Genomic DNA, 20,575 nt, shown 5'->3' with positions numbered 1-20,575 from the left:
TGGCTGTGGCTGTCCTACTTTTGTTGGAATTTGGAATTTCGGGTCGGAATCCGGTATTTTTGAGTAGGTTTTTTTTTTTTTTTTTGGTGAAAATTTGATTGGGCTGAACCCGAACTATCTTGACTTATTTCACGGTTTGTTACGGAAATGGGCCTTTTCATGTTGAATCCGAATCAAACTAATTACTGTGGGATCAAATTATCCAAATATCATTGTCAAATATCAATCCTAAAGTGCATAGAAAATTAGAAATCACAACACGCTAAGATTTTATATCACATACATAAAAATTACACTAAAAACAAGCATGCCCGTCAAATAAACTACACGTAAAACTTAAAAGTGACGTCAAAGAAAACACATCATAACTAAAAGTCTAAAACCCATCAAGTCCATCAAAAAAATTACACAAAACTTAAAAGTTATGTTAAAGACAACACACCACAGCAGGTTCCTTCAAAAGAATTACACATAAAACTTTAAAAATTACCAGCAGTTGCAGCAAAATTTACTTCAGAACTAAAACACAAGCAAGTCTGGCACTCATCAAACTTAAAAGTTACGGCAAACAAATTGAAATCAAACCGATAAACATAATCCGCAACAAGCAGCCAGCAAGTAATCATCCTCAAGTAAATCAACTGGCAGCAGCCACCAAAGCATTAAACCAGCAGTAAAAAATAAAAATACATCAGATCAGTGAGAACACTAAACCAACAACCACCCCAACACATCAACCCCTTCAATTAATCACCCTTACAAAGGAAAATAACCCAAAAATTAGTTAATAAATAGCTAAATAAATTTATTAGTGAATAATATAAAGCTTACCTTATTTTAGCCTATAACTTTCATATCACCATCTTTGAATCATAACCATTGCCACAACTTATGGGTTTTGACCTTAACCAATTTTGTAAACATTTTAAAGTTTTTGAGCAAATGAACTCCAAAAATGGTACAACACATGCCTTATGCGACTGTTTAAGCGACTGTTGTAATGAGAATGACCAACACATGCATCTTGTGCTATTTAGGTAAGTAATGGAAATTTAGAATAACTCATATTCTACCAATTTAAAATATTAAAACTAGCAATTTTTCAACATTTTCCATCAAAAAATGACATATTTCTGATTTGCTTTCTACATCACTTTTAGAAGCTTGGTAATTATGATACTATGTGATTGAATGTCACAAATTCTATGAAAAGTATATATTTGATTTTACATATAAGGAACCTGAAAGTCGCATTGGGATATCATCATATATTTTTTAGAAACTTGAAAAAATTCCAACATTGTCTTAATAATCAAAAGTATAAGGTTTCAAACCCCTTATACATTGCCCTTCAGCAAACAAAGTTGAAACAAAGTGTCAATATTCTTCTTCTGTAAGTTTGAAGGCACCATAACATTTTTTAACTTACGTGGAGTTCCATCTAATTGAAACATAAAAACTCAACAAACATTTGAATGAAAAGTTTTAATCTTTCCATGCAACCCTTAAACTTCTAAAATCTTTAAGGTGAATACTTCATATATTTCATTGCATTTCAAGCCTTCACAATTGAGTCATTAACCTCTTTCAAATCTTTAGTCACAATCTGATTCAGTATATTGCACAACACCTCATATGCATAAACTTATTATCCAATATGGTGCCCATCTTATCTCTTAGTTTACTTTTCAAATACTCAATGGTGGTATCATTGGAACTAGCATTGTCAATTATAATAGTGAAAATTCTATTAAGACCCCACTCAAGTATACATGACTCTACTTTCTTCCCAATCGTTTCTCTTTTGTGATTAGGAACCAAACAAAAGTTCATAATTTTTGTGTATAAGCTTCAATCACTGTCAACAAAATGAGACGTGATATACATATAATTAAGGTTCGTCCATGTATCATGGTAAGACAAGTATGTTGATCGATTATCATGAACATTGCCCTCGACTTTTCATTATTAGATAGGAAAAACTTCACTTACCCTGTAATGTTTTAACGTTTTTGCAATTACACCTCCAAAATTTAAAAATTTACAATGTCAAATAACCAAATTTAAAAATTTTGCAATGTTAGTGATCCGGTATAATTTTTTGTTAAATCATAACACTGGATGTAAAATTTACCAAAATACCCTTGTTTTTGATAAAAACATATTTTTATTAAGGATAATTTTATTTTTTTAACATGTCCAAACAAGTTTTTATTAGTTTTATAGGGATGTAAAGGACACTTCACCTCTTTACCAAACAATTTAAGTCCACGTTATAATGATAAGGTTGATATTATAAAGTTTTTAAAATTTACTATTCGATATTGCAAATTTTTAAATCTTAAAAATGTAATTATAAAAATGCTAAAACACAATCAATAATCATAGGTAAGTAAGTTTATAATAATAATAATAATAATAATAAAAGTCAGTTAAAATATCCAAAATAAACCAGAAGAGAAGAAGAAGAAAAAACACTAAAAATGTATAGACTTGAATTTGATGGTTGAAATGAATGTAGAGAACTCGTTGCAATAAATACGGAGGGTATGCGAGTCCAACAGAGGCCAGGGCAGTATCAACGGGAGATTCGACCATTGGGAGCTATTGAAAAGTTTAATCCGCCCACATCACTCGCACTCTTACTCAGCCCTAGATATGGAAACGGCTTGTTCCCCAAATTGCCCCTTTAATCCTTCCTCTCCAGTCTCCTCTCTCTTAAAAAGTGAATTTCTAGCGCAGGCCAGCTAATATACCTCATAAAACTACGCCTATACGTACAGCTAATACACACGCTCGCGAAATTTTAGAATCCCCCCCCCCCCCCCCCCCCCCAAGTCCTTTTGTAAATCTCACGCCAAAACAAAACTCTGTCTCTCTCTCTCTCTCTCTCTCTCTGTGAGACTTGCTTTCAGTTTCACACAACGAACAGTCTATTCAATTTGGTTTCAAATGTAGAGAGAAGATACGGAGAGTCGGAGACGAAGGACGGCGAGCTTTTTCCCTTTAGGGAGCGAATTCTAAGTTCACCGCGAGTTTTTCACCGAGATTTCGTGCACTCGCTGAATTTTTCCATGTCTTCGAGCTTCAGCCCCTCGCGGAGCCCGGGGAGCTCGCGGCTTCAGCTCGGCGGCGTTGGCGGGGTTTCTCGCCTGAGATCATCGTCGCTCAAGAAGCCGCCCGAGCCGTTGCGCCGAGCCGTGGCCGATTGCCTATCCTCGTCGGCAGCAGCTTCAGGCTCCTCGGCTGCTACGCCGCACCACGGACGCCCCTCGGCTGCGTTCCTCTCCGAAGCTTCTAGAACTTTGCTGGTTCGTAATTTGTGTGAATTTGGGGCTGATTTGGTTGGGGGCTGTGTGGATCGTTGTAATGGATTTTGATGTGCTTTTGTGTGTGTGAATTTTTTTGTTTAATTGGCTGTTCAGTAGGTTTGTGTTCGAGATTTGTGCTGTGGTTGGTTACTGAGAAAATAAAAAGAGAGAAATGGAAATAAAAGCCGTTTTGTTTTGAAAATGTGGATGAGACTTATTTTCAAATATAAAAATTGAATTTGTTAATGGCAGGACTATCTGGCAGCTCCTGCAACAACGGACCTGGCGTACAGTGTAATTCTAGAACATACAATTGCAGAGAGGGAGCGCAGGTAACTGTAATAGCTTTTTGTCATTGTTTTGTGTGTGGCAAAGCTCATTTTAGTTCCCCTTAGTTTACTACATTCACAAATATATAACCATATAGCCATTACTCACTGCTATACTGAATGTTACTAATTTTTTGGTCAGTTTAAGTTATCAGTCATGATGATAGAATATCGGTTAAACGGTTACGGTTAATATCGGTTTGGTCGAAACCGGTAGACGGCCGGTAATCGGTAACCGGTTAATCTGTCCACCCCTAATGATATGGATTAAGATGTTTCTTGGCTACGGAATACAACATGCACCAAATATATATGGAATTGAAGTAGATAATCAAGAAATAATAAACAACTTTTGGGAGAGAAAGTGGGTCATGGCATCGCATTTCTTGCTATAGAGCTTATTATTATAGTAAAAGCTAAGTATGTTTTAACAAATGGTTCAGGATATTTGACATGAATGACGAGGTATTTCTGTTTCCTTATGGGATTCAGATGTTTCAAGGAGATATGGTAACTTAGTCAGTCTAGTATAATTGGAATTGAACATGGGAATCATGAGATGCTAAATATCTTCTAGTAAAGAGATTATTGAAAGCATGCATATGTTTCTATATAGGTGACACAATGAATAGCTCACTGTATTTCCATGGTGCAATTCTTGGTTTTGGTGAATGGCATTCCCACCGATTTTTTTAGTAGTTCCTGAGGTTTGAGACTAGGGGACCCTATGTCCCTTATGTTGCTTGTCATTGTGATGAAGGCATTGGGTAGAATGATCTTTGCGGAAATGAGTGGGGGATTGTTATCTACCTTTTTTGTGGAGCTAGGGATTGATATCTCGCATATTTTGCTTTCGGATGATACGTTGATTTTCAGTAGGGCTTACCCAAATCATCTTTGACATTTGTAATGCTTGTTTTTATGTTTTGAAGTTGTCTTGGGCGTGAAGGTAACTTTGACTAAGTCAGCATTGGTTCTTGTGGGTGATGTTGATGTGGATGGGCTGGCAGATATTATGGGATTTGGGGGTTTCACCCCTGCTTTTGATGTATCTTGGTCTTTCGTTGGGGTCCTCCTATAAGGCCAAGGCTATATGGAATAGAGTTATTGAAAAGTTAGAGTGGTGCTTGGCTCGTTGGAAAAAGGATGCATTTGTCCTAGGGTGGTAAGGTTACCCTTATAAAGAGTACACTTTCCAACTTACCTATGTACTTCATGCCCCTCTTTCCTCTTCTCGCGGGTGCTGCAAACCGTATTGAGAAGCTTCAATGTGATTACCTTTTGGGTGGGCTAGGTGATGAGTTCAAATATCACTTGGTAAGCTGGTCTCAGGTTTGTTCTTCAATCACTGAAGGAGGGTTGGGGATCTCGAACTTGCTGATGTTCAATCGAGTTCTCTTAGGGAAATGGCTATGGCGCTATGCACATGAGAGAGAGGCTTGGTGGAGAGTGATGGTCGACTCTAATTTTGGTAGTTTGTGGGGTGAGCGGTGTTCTGTTGAGCCTCTTGGGACACATGGGGTGGGCCTATGTAAGAATATTAGGAGAGTTTGGGGGAATTTCTCTAGCGATACCAGATTTGAGGTGGGAAATGGATTCAAGGTTCGTTTTTGGCATGATCCGTGGTATGGGAATATGGCTCTTAAGGTCGCATTTTCAGATTTATTTGGCATTGTGTGTGCAAATGATGCTTTTGTTGTCTCACTTGGAACTGTTGGGTGGAGCTACTTAATGGAATGTAAGCTTTGCTAGAGCGGCTCATGATTGGGAGGTGGATGTCTTTGCCTCGTTCTTCAAGGTGTTGTATTCAGGTAGAGTGAGACGGGAAGGTGAAGACAAGTTTTGGTGGGGTCCCTTCCAAAAGAGGTTTGTTCGCTATTAGATCCTCTATAGTGTTTTGGTGAAGAATGTTTGGCGGACTAAGATTCCTTTGAGGGGGACATTTTTTGTGAGGACGACGACCTTAGGAAAGATGCTTACCATAGATAATTTGAGGAAACAACATGTCATAGTGGTTGTTGATAGGTGTTGTATGTGTAAAAGGAACTGAAAGACTGTGGACCATCTTCTTCTTCATTGTGAGGTTGCCAGTGTCTTATGCGATGTGTTCTTCAGTCGATTTTGGTTGTCTTGGGTTATGCTTAAACGAATAGATATTTGTGTTAGTGACTGCTGGGAGCACTCAAAAGTGTTGCTGTGAGGAAGATGGTGCCTTCATACCTTTTGTGGTGTTTATGGAAGGAAATGAACGAAAAAAGTTTGAGAACCATGAGAGGACTTTGGAGGAGCTTAAGTCGTAATTTTTTTATACTTTGTATCTATGGACAATCGCTTTTGTTTTTCCTTTGGTTATTAGTTGTCATGATTTCATAGTTCTCTTTTCTCCTTCTAATTAGGTGCTTTTTCTTGTATACTTCCTATGTACCCGGGGGTGGGGTGTTGGGGGGTGGGGGGGGGGGGGACCTTACAATTTTTATGATATCTCGATTACTTATTTTGGAGGGAAGCATAAAAATAAAAAAATAAAAATGAAGACTTAGAAGAGAGGCAAAGATAACACGCCTTCAACAAAACCAAACACACAATTCTATGAAGTAAAGGCTAATAATTATGAATTGAAGTTTCATTCCATGTGCAAAACTTGCTATTTATGTCACTTTTCTAGTGCTCTATTGCTTTTGCTATGAGCATTATATGTTGGTTAATGTTTGTTTGTACATCGAATCCTATGCAACTAATATGGATCTTTTTGTTTTTGTAACCAGCCCGGCTGTAGTTTCAAGGTGTTTGACGCTTTTAAAAGGCCATCTACTACGGTATGTTCTTCAATTGTCCCTATATTTGATGTGTGAACTATCATTGATTTTGATAAGTAACTATCATTGATGTTCTAGCAGAGCTTGTTTTGTTAAGTTGCCCTTTTTTTTTGTTGGGTGAATTTGTTAAGTTGCTTCTTTGGGAAAAAGGGGAAATCTTTGGTGGATTCAACTTGTTGAGTAATTGCTCAGTTAATTCAAAGTGATGTGGGTTTTAGAAAACTTCCTGTGAGGAGCCACCTGAAATTTTTAGGCTGGTCGGTGCTTTCTGCTCTTGATGCTATCCCTATATGCATGGTATAGGTGACTGGCATCTTTCTGCTATAGGAATACCAGTTGAAATAGAAGCCATCTTTATTAGGTTTTCCTTTTGATTTTAGGAGTTTACTGTTCTATCTACTTCTCCAGATACAAACCAAGTGAGGAGACATTACTGCAGATAGATCGGTTTTGTGTGAACACAATTGCTGAGTGTGATACTAGTCCTAACCGAAGATTGTCACCATGTTCCCGATCTTTAGATCAACAAGCAGGCACATCAGCAGCATCTATAAATATATCTCCTTTGCCTGTATCTAGTTTTGCTTCTGGGGAACTTGTGAAGCGATTGAATTATGTCCGTTCCTTAGTGGCTCGACATATTCCAAAACGGTCTTTCCAACCAGCTGCCTTTGCTGGAGCGCCCCCTACATCAAGACAGTCACTTCCAACATTGTCATCTTTATTGACTAGATCCTTCAATTCTCAATTAAGCCCTGTAAGTGTTGGAGAATCTTCAGAGCAGATAGATGCTACTACTTTACCTGTTTCAAACTTATCAATCATCGAAAAAGTCGATGAATTGGTAGATCATGAATACATCGCACATGATGTTCTGGAATGGCGCTGGCTTGGGGAGCATCAATCATCATCTTTGCCTGCTGAAAGGTAAATTGAACTTTGCATGTGTGTTAAGTTTAATTTGGCCATTTATGTTCTTTCTTCTATTGCTTAAAGTGACTAGTGTAATCAACATGTTCTGTAATACAGTGATCGTGGTGTGAATCCCCAAGACAGGAGAGCACGTAATTTCCTAGAAGTTGGTGCAGCAGTATTACTTGTAGGAGACATGGAAGCTAAAATGAAGGACCAACCTTGGAAATATTTTGGAACTGCTGATATGCCTTATCTTGATCAACTATTGCAGCCTTCGCCAGTAACAACAGCTACCAACTCTGCCTATGCCCGGCCCCACTTAAGAGCAATAACAGCATCTAAACGCACTAAACCAGGGCCTCGTCAAATTTGGCATGTTCTTCTCTCTCTCTCAAAAAATTGCCTTGACATGTTTGGTGTTCCTAGTTACTGTAATTTTTTTCACTTCTGCTTATAAGTGCACTGTACGTTATAAATTAGTTTCTATGAATTTAAAGTGTACTGTAATGCATTTTGCTTGACGTAGTTGCATTTTACTCACTTACCAGGCTCTTGTCAAATTTACCACGTCCTTCACTCTCAAATAACTATTTTGACATGTTTGGCCTAATTTTTCCAATCGTTAATCTTTCCACCTTGTAAATCCAGTCCACTTCCCAGATGGACGTTTGCGAATTTTATTGTGTGCTACTTTATATTTTACATGACTTGGTTGCCTTTTTGTCCAAATAATTGGTGTGTGTGCAGTGATGTCATAAGACTTGAGAGTGGGGTTGTAGTAGGCTGAATTTGGGTTTGGGAAGTCTGACTGTCCAACCTTTTTAACTTTGAGCTCGTAAGTTTGGTTTAGTCGAGAATGATCTGCCATGCAGGAAGGAGAGGTGAACTCAATTTAGTATCATGTTTTGGTTTTTGGGTAATGCATCTAAATCTGACCAAGGTCGGGCATTAAAATTTTTAATCTGAACAGAGCTGGCTAGTTGAGGGAATTAAACCAAAGGAGTCAAAGAAAATTCTCTTGCAACTCAATTCCTTTGAAGCAGGGGAACTCCTTCCCCTGTGTTTGACTCATCCTTGAGCACAATAGGTGTTGGCACCCCTCAAATGACTGTTAGACACTTGTTTGTACGTGTCCATAAGAACTTAAATTTTAATGTCGGACACGATTTGGACCCTCTTCAGACATTGACTAGACACAACCAAGACCCACAAGAATCTTTTATCTATCTTTTCGATTTTTAAAATAAGATAAGAAAATAAGTGAAATAGGTTTTAAACCTGATTCAGGTTATAGTTTTGAACTAAAAACATTGTTGTATATATGTTTTATGTATTATACAACAATTTTTTTATTGGTCAACTTAGGAATTAAACATGTGCTAATTCAAATTACATATATACATATGTATATATGTACTTACGCAGAATAGATTGTTGTGTTCCTGTGTTTGTTTGTGCTTTCTACCTTGGTTCTCCTCTTTGTGTGCATATGGTTGAAAATGTTTTTAACAACCGGACATAAGATTTTGAAGATGTTTATTTTATAAGCTTGTTGTTGGAGCTACACCTATGGTATTTGTGGAAGTGAAGCTGTTTCGTGGATTGTTTCAGACCTACATGAAATTCATCTACTCACGAATTAGAATCACAAGTTTAGTTAAAAAAAAAAAGAACTTGATCATATGGCTGCTATTCCATCCGAGGGATGATACTCTTGTTTCAGACCTAAATGAAATTCATTTAATTTTCGCAGGGAGGAGTCTCCTGCAAGCACATTCCGTCCGAGGGCTCGACAACTCTTCCAGTATCGACATTACAGGTGCAAAAATGAAATTTTTTAGATTTTGGTCGCATTATTTCCTAATATATAATAGATGGTTCTCTTTGAGAAGTCTGTTTCTTGTTATCCATGCATAAACTATTGATGGAGGCATGGTCTCCCTTCTGTTATTATCAACATAATCATATGGCTTTGCCAAGCAATGGTGGTTATGTTGTTGGTATATCAGCTTATTCAATATTACCTGAAGAATTCTTTCTTTTTCTGTTTTGATTTCTCTGAGCAGCTTTATTTTTTTCTCAACAAATTTTCTGATAGTTATTGGTTTTATCATTCGTCCTTTTGAACTGGTTGTTTTCCTTGTCACTGCACTATGGTGATCTGTTTGTAAAATGGTGTTCTATTGTTATCAGTAATTCTATTTTTTTATGAGGTTATAAGCTTGTCGAATGTGAAGCTCTGCCAATGCTATGACTTTTATTTCCTACTGCCACTTAACCTTGATTATGTTATTTTTCATATAAAATTTAACATCATAGTTGATGGATGAGTTAGCATAGTTGTTGAGGCTGGTCAGTCAACTGAATTTTTTATGAGAGCATGCTTGCTGCTTATGTTACCTGTACAAGAAGTTTAGAGCATCAATTTTTGATTAATTATTATTTATTATTGTTCTGCACTCTCTCTTATCAAATGTTTTGATGTGAATCAGTGAACAACAACCTTTGCGATTGAATCCTGCTGAGGTATGCGACGTCATTGCTGCAGTTTGCTCAGAGACATCTTCAACAAATACTAATCTCATGACAATCTCATCTAAATTAAGTAATAACAGTGGAAAGCCATCCATGGACGTGGCTGTGAGCGTCCTTGTCAAACTTGTTATTGACATGTATGTTTTGATGCATTTGTTGACTGGCATTATTGAGTCTGTTTTTAATGTCTAACCCCTCTGTGTGTGTGCGTGTGTGGCTATGCATGCTATACATAAATACGTACATATATTGTATGTATTATACCTGGATAATTGATGGAGTGATCCTCTTTCCTGCCGTATATGTACAAAAGTTGTCGGACCACCATTGATTTGCAGATTGTGGAGAGAGAGACAGTTTTGCAAAGCTTATTTCTTGATATTGTCTTAATGTCGGAATACTGGGAATTTTTCATTTTATTGTTTGTTGTAATATGTTTTATGTGCTCCACAGGGGGGAACAGAATTAATTGTGATTGGTGCTTTTGGGTCTGCAGATCATACTATTTTTTTGCAAAGAATGTCCAAATTTTAGTACTTTACAGATTCTGTCTTTGCTCATGACTATGGAATTATTTAACTGTTTTATCTGCATGTTTTCTCCCTTGATCGATTCCTGAAATTCTAGAGATAGAATGATCTGATAATTCACGCAAAATGGTCTTTAAATATCTCAAGTAAAAATTGCAGGCATATACTTTCTTATTCTGTTGTATGTGTGAACTGTAATGTCTAGATGATTAAGTACTCAACATATTATACTTACTGAGTCAAGAATTACTGCAAGAAATTATAAACAATTACCATAGGTGTCAAGATCTTTGAAGGTGGAGTATACTTTTTCTCTGTCTGCACATTGATGTTGTCCATTGGTTCATGTAGTTTGTTTTGTTTTCTTTGTCGTATGGTTTTGTAGATTGACCATGGTAAAAGGTCATTGACAAATTTTGGTAATCTTACTTATTAAAAAAATGGCAATTTTGTTTTTTAGGTATGTTTTGGATTCTGGGACCGCTGCTCCTCTAACTCTGTCTATGCTTGAGGTGATGCATCAACTATAGTGATTTTGTTTGATGACCTCATCTTTTTGTTTGTATTATTATTGGCCTATAATTTTTTGAATTATCTTCCAGGAAATGCTTAGTTCTCCAAAAGCAGCTTGCAGGGCTCGTGCTTTTGATTTAATACTGAATCTTGGTGTTCATGCTCATTTGTTAGAGCCAATGATAACTGACACTGCCTCCATTATAGAAGAAGAATATTCCCAGGAATCTTATTTTGACAATGAAGCCCAACTTACAATCCATGGGAAGAGAAAAGCAGATTCTGTTAAGAAGATGGGCACTTTCTCAGCTATCGATAATTTTGAATCTTGGATTTTAAACATTTTATATGAGATACTGCTTCTTCTTGTTCAGGTATAATTGGTATACTGAGCTCTGCAAGGTTGGACATAAAGACTTTTTTTCTTTTTATATGACATCATTCTAGCAACTTTTATGGAAGTGGTTTATCTTGAATTTTCTTATGTTTATCTTGTAGCCATAGGAATTGGACTTCTTTAGACATAACAATTTGAGGAGCAAATGACTTTTATTGTATCACGTGATCATCTCATTTTTCTCATCAGAGGATATGATATTTGTTATGAAATTCAAATCAGAAGCTGTGAATTCATCAAATGGTTGGAGTTGATTTTGTAGTTATGAGGAGCTCTATCAATCGGGAGCATTATGCTTTAAAAACTTCAAGACAGTTTTGACCACACAATTTTGTATATGCTGTTTTGTTTTTTTGGCAAAGCTACACTTTTTGATTTTGTATTTTTAGTTCTTAGTTTGTTCTTAGAATCTCATAGAGTAGAGTTGAGATTCTAAGATTGTTGCTTATTATTATTTTTTTTTGTCAAAGATTAGTTGATTAATCATTAGTGACATCAGTAGCACAAAATGGTTATTTGATTATAATAATTTGCATTTATAATTGTAAATTTTAAGAAGTTGGATTATGAGGAGCTCGATTATTCATCAAGATTTAGGTCGTGCAACCAATGCAGAAGGGGGACTTATAAGATAATGAGCACACCAAATAAGAATTTGTGGGAAAAGTTTAGAGCAATATGGCCTAGGGGAACAAAATAGAAGAAGATATTTTACTGTCTAATATATTTGAACCACTAGATTGTCCTTACTGCCCTTTGCTATATTTAGATTGTGTTTCTTTTTTCTTAAGTTTTTACCATTTCTTACCTTTGATATTATTTCACAGACAGAAGAGAATGAAGAATCTGTTTGGGCATCTGCTCTAAGCTGTTTACTTTATTTCGTCAGCGATAGAGGCAAAATCTGGAAAAAGCGACTAAATGGTCTGGACATAAGGGTGAGTTGGTTTTTCCTTCGCTGCTTGACTAATGTGGTACTTTAATGGAGATGATATTTGCATTTCAACTGCTCTAATTGTGAGATTCCTTAAGTACAGTTTTTGTTCTGCGTGCGATCATACAAGATATTTCCTTTCTGCTCTTTATGTATGATGCAACCATTGTTTCGATCTTTAAGTGGGGTTGGAGGGAATAACAAGATATAACCTTGTTATTCCCATATTATCTGGAATCTTAAACTTAGTGAAATGGTAATGTGAAATTTAGCCTGTTCTTTGCCATGTTACCCTTCTCCCCCAGGAAAGCCATGTGATAGTTACAGGAAGAAAAAACTTAGGTTTTTTCCTTTACTTTTTTTTTTGGCCGGTTATCCTGAATCGACTAATTACCTTGAATCAACAAATAGTACCAGCCAAAGCCTGTATAAACTTCACTTAAGTTTAGCTTCCTAAATTCTTGAATTTAAAATTGGGCCTGTTACACTAGCTGCTTCTTGGGTTAAGGTGCTGTAGGAAAGAAAGCCAATTTGCTGATCAATTTTTCCCCAAATTGTTTTCTAGAAACAAATTTTTTAAAAGCTTAAGGGATTCTTTTCTTTGAAAAAAAGAAAAGAAAAAGAAATGATTGCAGTTTTTAGAATTGAGATAGAATGTTGGTGGAAATAACGGCCTCTTTCTTTAAAACCCTATAGTGTTGGACATCCGCCTTTGAATGGCTTCATATTACTAGCTTTAATGATTTCTTGATCTCTTTTCTTTTTCTAAATCGGTGTCTCTTTTCTATACTAGTGTATTTAGGTTATGCCCTTTCGCTTCTTAATAAATTTCAGTTACTTATCAAAAAAAAAGAAATGGAAACATCCAACTAAAATCTTTGCTATTATTTTGCTTTCCACTTTAATATCTTAACCACAATTTCTTGGCAGTTGATTGCCCTTGCCCTCTTTAGACTATAATCAAAATGTCTTGTTTATTTTAAGTTACAAAGCTGCGCTGTGTGGAGTTTACAGCTTGATGTATATTGCAATGTGTATGCGTGGGTGCTGTAGTCTCTACATAGCCATCCAAGTTTTCTGTTCTATTGGCTATAACAATTGTGCCTTATGTCAGCATCTTTGAGTCTATGGTTTGATCTAATTTCGTTGTCTCTGTTTTCAGGTGATTAAAGCACTTCTAGAAACAAGTAGGAAGAATTCATGGGCAGAAATAGTTCATTGCAAGCTTATTTCCATGTTAACAAACATGTTTTATCATGTTCCTGGTGAACCTAATGAGGCTGCTTCAAGTACTCCAACTTTCCTTATAGACCAGATTGATCTGATTGGAGGAATTGAGTTCATTTTTCTTGAGGTATGCAAATTATTTGTTATGATATTGGAATAGTTAGTAAGATAGGCTTATTCATAGGCAGATAGACGGAAATAGGTTGGTCCTTGGCATTTGACATTATACCCTCAGTAGATTGTTATTTGTTTATAATGGTTGAGCATTTTGCTCTTTATATAACAGCTAGCATGTATGTCACATATTTTGAGAATATATGCCAACTCTATAAATTTGTGGACATGACTGAAATGTTAATGTTTGTTTAAAAAGTCCTTACAGAAGGATAATGACTTTTAAGAAATGGTCGTGCCCTAAATGATAGCTAGAAGTATATGTGCATACCCTAAAGTTTTGTTACTAAAGAAGATTGATGGCGGCAACAAATTTTAAAGTTTAAATCTCTTACTTGATATTGTTTCTTATGCTGATTTAAGGAACTAATTTAATACTGAATGTTTAGTAGTGGCAATTCAATTTGCCATTGATAATTGGATTTATTTTAAAGTGGCCTCTTTCTTTAAGTATGAATTGTAAAATGCTACAATTAAGTCAAAAGTTTTCCTATGTTTTCCCACTTCCTAAGTTGGAGTTTATGTATTACATCAATCATTTTCTACCAAATTTATGTAACTTCATTTAATTCTTTACCTATAATTTTTTCAATGCAGTATTCCCTCGCGAACTCAAGGGAAGAAAGGAGAAATCTGTATTTGGTACTCTTTGACTATGTTTTGCATCAAATAAATGAAACATGCATAGCTACGGGAGTCAATGAATATAGCGATGATGAGATTCAACCTCTTGCTGTCCTGCTCACTCTTGCAGATGCGCCTGAAGCATTCTATATATCTGTTAAGATTGGGGTGGAAGGCATTGGGGAGATTTTGAGAAGATCAATTTCTTCTATGCTGTCCAAATATCCCAATAGTGAAAGATTAAATACGGTAATGTCTGAAAAGTGTATGAAGTAGGTTGGTCTGTATGTGGATGTGTGTGGTGGGGTTCTTATTGGAATTCTTGAAAGATAATTTTTTTGAAGAGTTTGAAGTAATTGTTTGACTAGTATGATTTCTATAATTGATTCACAAACGGTATATACTTGTATTAGTACCCATTTGTAAAATTGAAAATTAGATCATATATACGCATATTGATTTGTATGCAGCATATACAACTAGAATATGGCTTCCAGTGGACTAGATTTACCCGAATCCAAATGTGGGGAGGTTGCATTTCGTTCTTTCTAGTCCACTCTGCCTATAATAAGATCAGTTTTGGTCTGGCCTATTTTAGACCCTACTGTCAGATTGTCCTTTCTGTTCACTCATCATATATCTGAGTGAAGTCTTAACCTATTTATCATATGCGAAATTGAAATCAGAAAGCTTTTTTACACTGACGTTTCTTTTTTTAGCTTTGTCAGTTGTATTGCCTTTTTCTTTTCCTCCTTTTTGGTTTTGTCTTTTGAGGGACTTCTGCATTATTAATATTTTGACGTGCTTTCTGATTTTACCATAACAGCTTTATATGGACTCTTTATGTTAAGATCTATTTTCTTTATGTGAAGATTTATTTATAATTTCCATTGCAGCTCATGGAGATTGTAGCAGAGAAACTTGATGCTATAATAAGCTCATTCACTCATTTAGATGAAGAGTTCTCCCATATGATGCAAATAACCAAATCATACAAATTTTTGGAAAGCATTGAAGATACAGTTTCAAGAAATGGTATTGGCATGACGGTGAAGCTCTCATGGGCCAATTTACATTCTCTTCTTCATTCAGAAAGAATTCCATACCGCCAGAATGGTTACATATGGTTGGGCGATTTGCTTATTGAAGAAATAAGAGGGAAAAGAGACGCTAGTATCTGGTCTAATATTAAAAACTTGAAGCAGAAAATTGCGCTTGCTGGTCCTCATGACTCTTCCGCTGCTTCAGATGTTCCTTTGCCCATTTGGCTTTTATGTGGGCTTTTGAAGTCAAAGCACAATTTCATAAGATGGGGCTTCCTATTTGTTCTGGAGAGGCTTCTCATGCGTTGCAAATTTTTGTTAGATGACTATGAAATGGAGCACTCTAAAAGCACCAAGTTTGGGCATGCAGAAAATGATGGCCGTCTTGAGAAAGCTAATGGAGTGATAGACATAATGAGCAGTGCTTTGTCCTTGGTGTACCAGATAAATGAAACAGACCGAATCAATATTTTGAAGGTAATTGCTTTATAAAATATTAAGAAATGACTTTGTTTGGAAACTAAATTACATGTCTATTTAGCCTTGATCTTAAGTGGAAACATGTGCCTAAAATGCCTTATTAGACATAACACTATTTGGATATATGTTACATGCAATAAAATTTCTTTGATCTTACATGACATGCCATTAAGAAACTCTCAATTAGGCCTAGCCTTATGGTATAATGTTTTGGTAGAAAAGGCAGTAGAAAAGAAGAATGAAAAATCTAGAAGAAAAGAGAAGAGAAGCTCTTTATTCAATCGTCTAATTCCCCATGTTTACATGGATTTAAATAGGAGAGAATACAAACTTATTATGGAAAGAAAATACTAGGAGATTACAATAAAATAAAATCAGGGAGAATAAAATAGTTTCCATCTTCAACAAAGGCTTTGTTTACTTTGGATTTTGTCTACTCCAGTTCTGTATAATAATTTAAAGCTTTAGATAGATTAAAAAAGCTTAGTTCTTTGGCCTATATCTGTTTTATCTGAACTGTGTAGGAGGATTTACTTTTGGTTTCTCTGGAATATAAGCTTTTTTATGTACTTCATGATTTAGTGATTTTATTTATTTTTTTATTTTTTTATGAGCATCTCATAGTCTTGGTACCATCTTTATATGATTATTTCTCCTTTTCAGATGTGTGATATACTGTTCTCTCAGTTGTGCTTGAGAGTTCCCACTGCAGCTGCAATGGCATATGGAGATGATGGGCACCAAGACAAGACAATGAAAGAAGCTGACAGCCGATCCAGCAATCCTTTAGATCATGAGACAGCCTCGATGGCAGCACTTCTTCTTTGTGGACATGCCATTGTTCCTATGCAGTTAGTGGCACGTGTTCCTGCTGCATTATTCTATTGGCCACTGATTCAGCTTGCTGGCGCAGCAACAGACAACATCGCATTAGGTGTTGCCGTTGGAAGCAAAGGAAGAGGAAACCTCCCTGGTGCCACATCAGATATTCGTGCTACCCTTCTGTTACTTTTAATTGGTAAATGTACTGCAGATCCTGCTGCATTCCAAGAAGTTGGTGGGGAAGAATTTTTCAGGTGATTGGATTTCTTTGCTTCCTATGTATTTCCCTTTTCTTTATCAGTCTATGTTTCAAATATCAATGCACTTTTGGTTTTTGGCAGGGAACTTTTAGATGATACTGATTCAAGGGTGGCATATTACTCTTCGGCTTTTCTTTTGAAGGCAAGAGGGCTTTATTTTTTTCCACTTACGACCATGCATTGGTTATGGATTTAAATTTGATTTTTTTTTAATAACTCAGTTAAGTTTGGAATTGCAGCGTATGATGTCTGAGAAACCTGAAAAATACCAACACATGCTTCAGAATCTTGTTGTAAAAGCTCAGCAGGTATGACCTTATCCAATGAAGTTACAAATTGTGTAATTACGAAAACTGACAGTTTGAGAATACAATTCTCCCTCTGTTACATATTTATAGTCCCCTTTCAGAAAAAAGATAGATTAAGGAACTAAAATTAAATGTCCACGTACTTATTTTATAGACATTTCAAATCTTACCTTTACTTTTGTACTCAAATGTGAAAAAGCTCTTTATCTCTTATGTGATGAATGTGGATAGAAATGGACATTTATGGGAAAGTAAGTAAAAATAGTTTTTGATTTTTAACAACAAACAAATATTTTGGGACGTCCAAATAAGGAAATGTGGATTATCAATACAAGACAAAGGGAATGCCCTTTTTCATTAGTTATGCATATCCAAAATCTGCTTACTTATAATTGAGGTTCATGACTTGAATTTGTATGGAGTTCTAGTTCAGACATTTGGAAAGAGAAAAGTAGAAGTCTCGGATATGGTGGCTTGTTATCGTATTTTCTTTCTAAGCACTGTGATATGAGGAAATAGAAAATGAGATTGTATATGGTTAAATAACTTAAGGGAAAAGTTCGCATACCCTCCTCAAACTACCACCCAATTGATAATGTCTTCCCCCCACTCAAAAAAAAAAAAAAAAAAAACTATAAAAAATTGTTAATGTCCTCCAAGGCTAGCAAAAAGACAAAAGTGACCATAAAATATTACCAAAAAAAAGTCCAGGGATAGCTGAACCACCCCCCAAATGGCAAGGGGGTAGTTTGGCACCCCGGCAAAATTTTTTTTTGGCCATTTGAGAGTGGTTGGGCACCCCCAAATTGCAAAACATAAATTTGACGGTGGTGGCAAACCATCCCCAAATGGCAAAAAAACAAAAACAAGAATTTGAGGGAGTGGCCGAACCACCCCAATATATGAACCACCCCCCATTTGGCCATGGGGTAGCTTGGTCAAATTTCTAGTTATTTATAGTTTTTTTTTTCAGATTTTTTTATTAAGGGTATTTTTGTCATGAGGTATATTGTCAATCTTTGGTAGTTTATGGAGCATTGTCGCAATCTAAAATTTGGGGACACATTGTCAATTGAGTAGTAGATTGAGAGGGATATGTGGACTTTTCTCAAAAATTAAATTTTTTCCCCAGTATATTTCCTGAATTAATTTCCTCATGTAGTGACCTACTATTCAGCCATATGGTTGTGGAATCCCTTCTAAATATAGCTGGGCTCGTGCAGTCTTATCAATGGATTGCAAACCTGTGGTCTTGTTAACTCTACTGGGCATTCTCCCATATGCTTGGGGACTATCTTCTTGTGAATTACCTAACCCTGTTTTGTAAATATAGATATGGATGTATGCATATATTATTTGGACATGTATCAGTAGATTATTTAATTTTAAAACAATCTGGTGTTTCTGGAAAATTTCATGCGTATATTAACTCTTAAAAGTTATTGGAATCTACACGTGGTAGAAAAATTATGGCAATCTTGTCATATGATATTCTAGACTTGCATATTTCTAACAAGAAATGAAACCTAATTTTTTGAGTAGTTTTAACTGGTTAGATATCATTGTATGGAAACCCATGCCCAAAAAAGGATGATCTATGTTTCTTCCTAGTGTACTGATTTTCTTTATCTCAATCCCTACTCGTCATATTTTTGAAAGCTATTCATCGGATAGTGGAGTTACATGTCACTTATGTATTTGCTTTCTACTCTCGCTGTGCAGAGCAACAATGAAAAGCTGTTGGAGAATCCATATCTTCAGATGTGTGGCATACTTCAGCTGGCAAATGATTTTGGAACTGGGTTGTAATATGATGATGTGGTTTTGTGGAACTTCATATTCCTTGGCTTGAGGATGCTGGGTGAATTGATGTCACTGTGGATAGTTCTCGTGATCTTACAGCAACTGGCATTATGTCTGTAACTGGATATGCTTGATTATGCAGGTGTGGAAAAGTAATTTTGAATCTGATTCACTAAAGTACTTCTATCTGGCAAAATATTGAATTCAACATTGGAGTATGAGGTTTCAACAAAAAAGGATAAAGTGGCCTAGGTTATGAGGTTAGCCCAGTTGATCGTAGAAAATTCTTTTTGGAGTCTATTTTGTGCTCCTAGAATCAGCCATTAATTACCAAGGATTTCTGCATCGAGATTACTGGAAAATGGTGATCCACACTGATGTCTATGTTCAGTAAAAGATGTTAAGATTGATATTCAGCTGAAGTTTAGGACTCGAGGTGCTTCATTGAATGTAAGCCAGAGCGGTTGTCCAGGAAACTTTTTGGAGCACTTGATTCATTGACATTTTCTGCCTATCATCCTACCAGTAGATGTTGCATCAAGAGCTTGCTTGTATCTCAGGTACTGCCATCTAGACGACCTCCCTATATCACTGTAATTGTTTTTAAATATACTCTGACATCCTATTTTCATTATTTCTTTTTCAAAGTTTGAAGGTTTTCTTTTCATATTTCTCATTTTCAAGCTTAATATATAGGGTTCTTTTTACCATTGACTCATTTAAAAATTCTTTTCAAGGAATACAGTAAGCACTTGAAATTTTGCCATCATGTTGTCGTTTATTTGTACTGAAATATTTCCAATATATTTTTGTGGCACAGTTGGTGTTCATCACATTAACAGAAGACTTTCTGACAAATTTTGGAAGAGTACTTGTACAGAATCAGATTTCTTTTTAGCCTTCTTTTATTTCTTTCATTCTTGAAGGCGACCTTTACACCGTCTTTTTTGTTGGGTATCCCGAGTAATAATACTCGTGCTTGCTAATTTAGTCTGGGGTTCATCACCTTGACAGCAATGAGAAGACTACAGATCATGTATTTTTTTAGTGGATAGTACACAATCGGGGCAAGAATGGTGGATTGGATCACATGTCCATGAAATAGGCGGTGTCTGTTTTTAGGGACATCTCCTAGGCGTGTCTGATTATTATTATTATTTTTTCTTTTCTCTTTTGATCTATTGTTTTATTTTTGACTTTGTAAATACTTGGTATTTTGTACTTTGTTTTTCTTCTCCAACTCCCTGGCGACTGTTGTAAAATGGCTTTTGAGAAATTCACTTCATCTATTATTTCGAAGGTTTAATGGGTGTTGAAAATTTTGCTTCATGCATATATCTTTAATGTCTGATTTTTTATGTCAAGTATAGCTTTCTTAGCCCTCTCTCTCTCTCTCTCTCTCACACACACACACACTCATGCATCAATGACGCTAAAGGGATGTTTCCATCCATCAGCACTCTGCAGTAGCTATAGCTATAGTACATTGTGGAATAACGAACTCATGCCATCAATGCGAACCGAGGCTCCACCATTTTGAATTGCTCGATAAGA

At 35.9% G+C, this 20,575-nt stretch overlaps 1 protein-coding gene across 1 annotated transcript; it reads left to right on the top strand.

Annotated features, from left to right (window-relative positions):
* The first annotated feature begins 2,851 nt into the window (after nt 1-2,851).
* LOC132186446 (uncharacterized) lies at nt 2,852-20,356 on the top strand. The gene is made up of 18 exons (XM_059600423.2): nt 2,852-3,311; nt 3,564-3,643; nt 6,406-6,456; nt 6,865-7,383; nt 7,486-7,743; nt 9,125-9,190; nt 9,864-10,043; nt 10,897-10,948; nt 11,039-11,323; nt 12,174-12,284; nt 13,443-13,634; nt 14,279-14,554; nt 15,202-15,825; nt 16,492-16,904; nt 16,992-17,052; nt 17,150-17,218; nt 18,941-19,581; nt 19,842-20,356. The coding sequence occupies exons 1-17, from the start codon at nt 3,075-3,077 to the stop codon at nt 19,025-19,027; spliced, it is 3,561 nt and encodes a 1,186-aa protein (XP_059456406.2). The 5' UTR covers nt 2,852-3,074; the 3' UTR covers nt 19,028-19,581; nt 19,842-20,356.
* Nucleotides 20,357-20,575: the final 219 nt, after the last annotated feature.

The sequence above is a fragment of the Corylus avellana genome, chromosome 6 (assembly GCF_965113065.1).
Source record: "Corylus avellana chromosome 6, dhCorAvel1.hap1.2, whole genome shotgun sequence".
NCBI classification, from domain to species: domain Eukaryota; kingdom Viridiplantae; phylum Streptophyta; class Magnoliopsida; order Fagales; family Betulaceae; genus Corylus; species Corylus avellana.
This window is presented reverse-complemented; position numbering and strand designations above follow the sequence as displayed.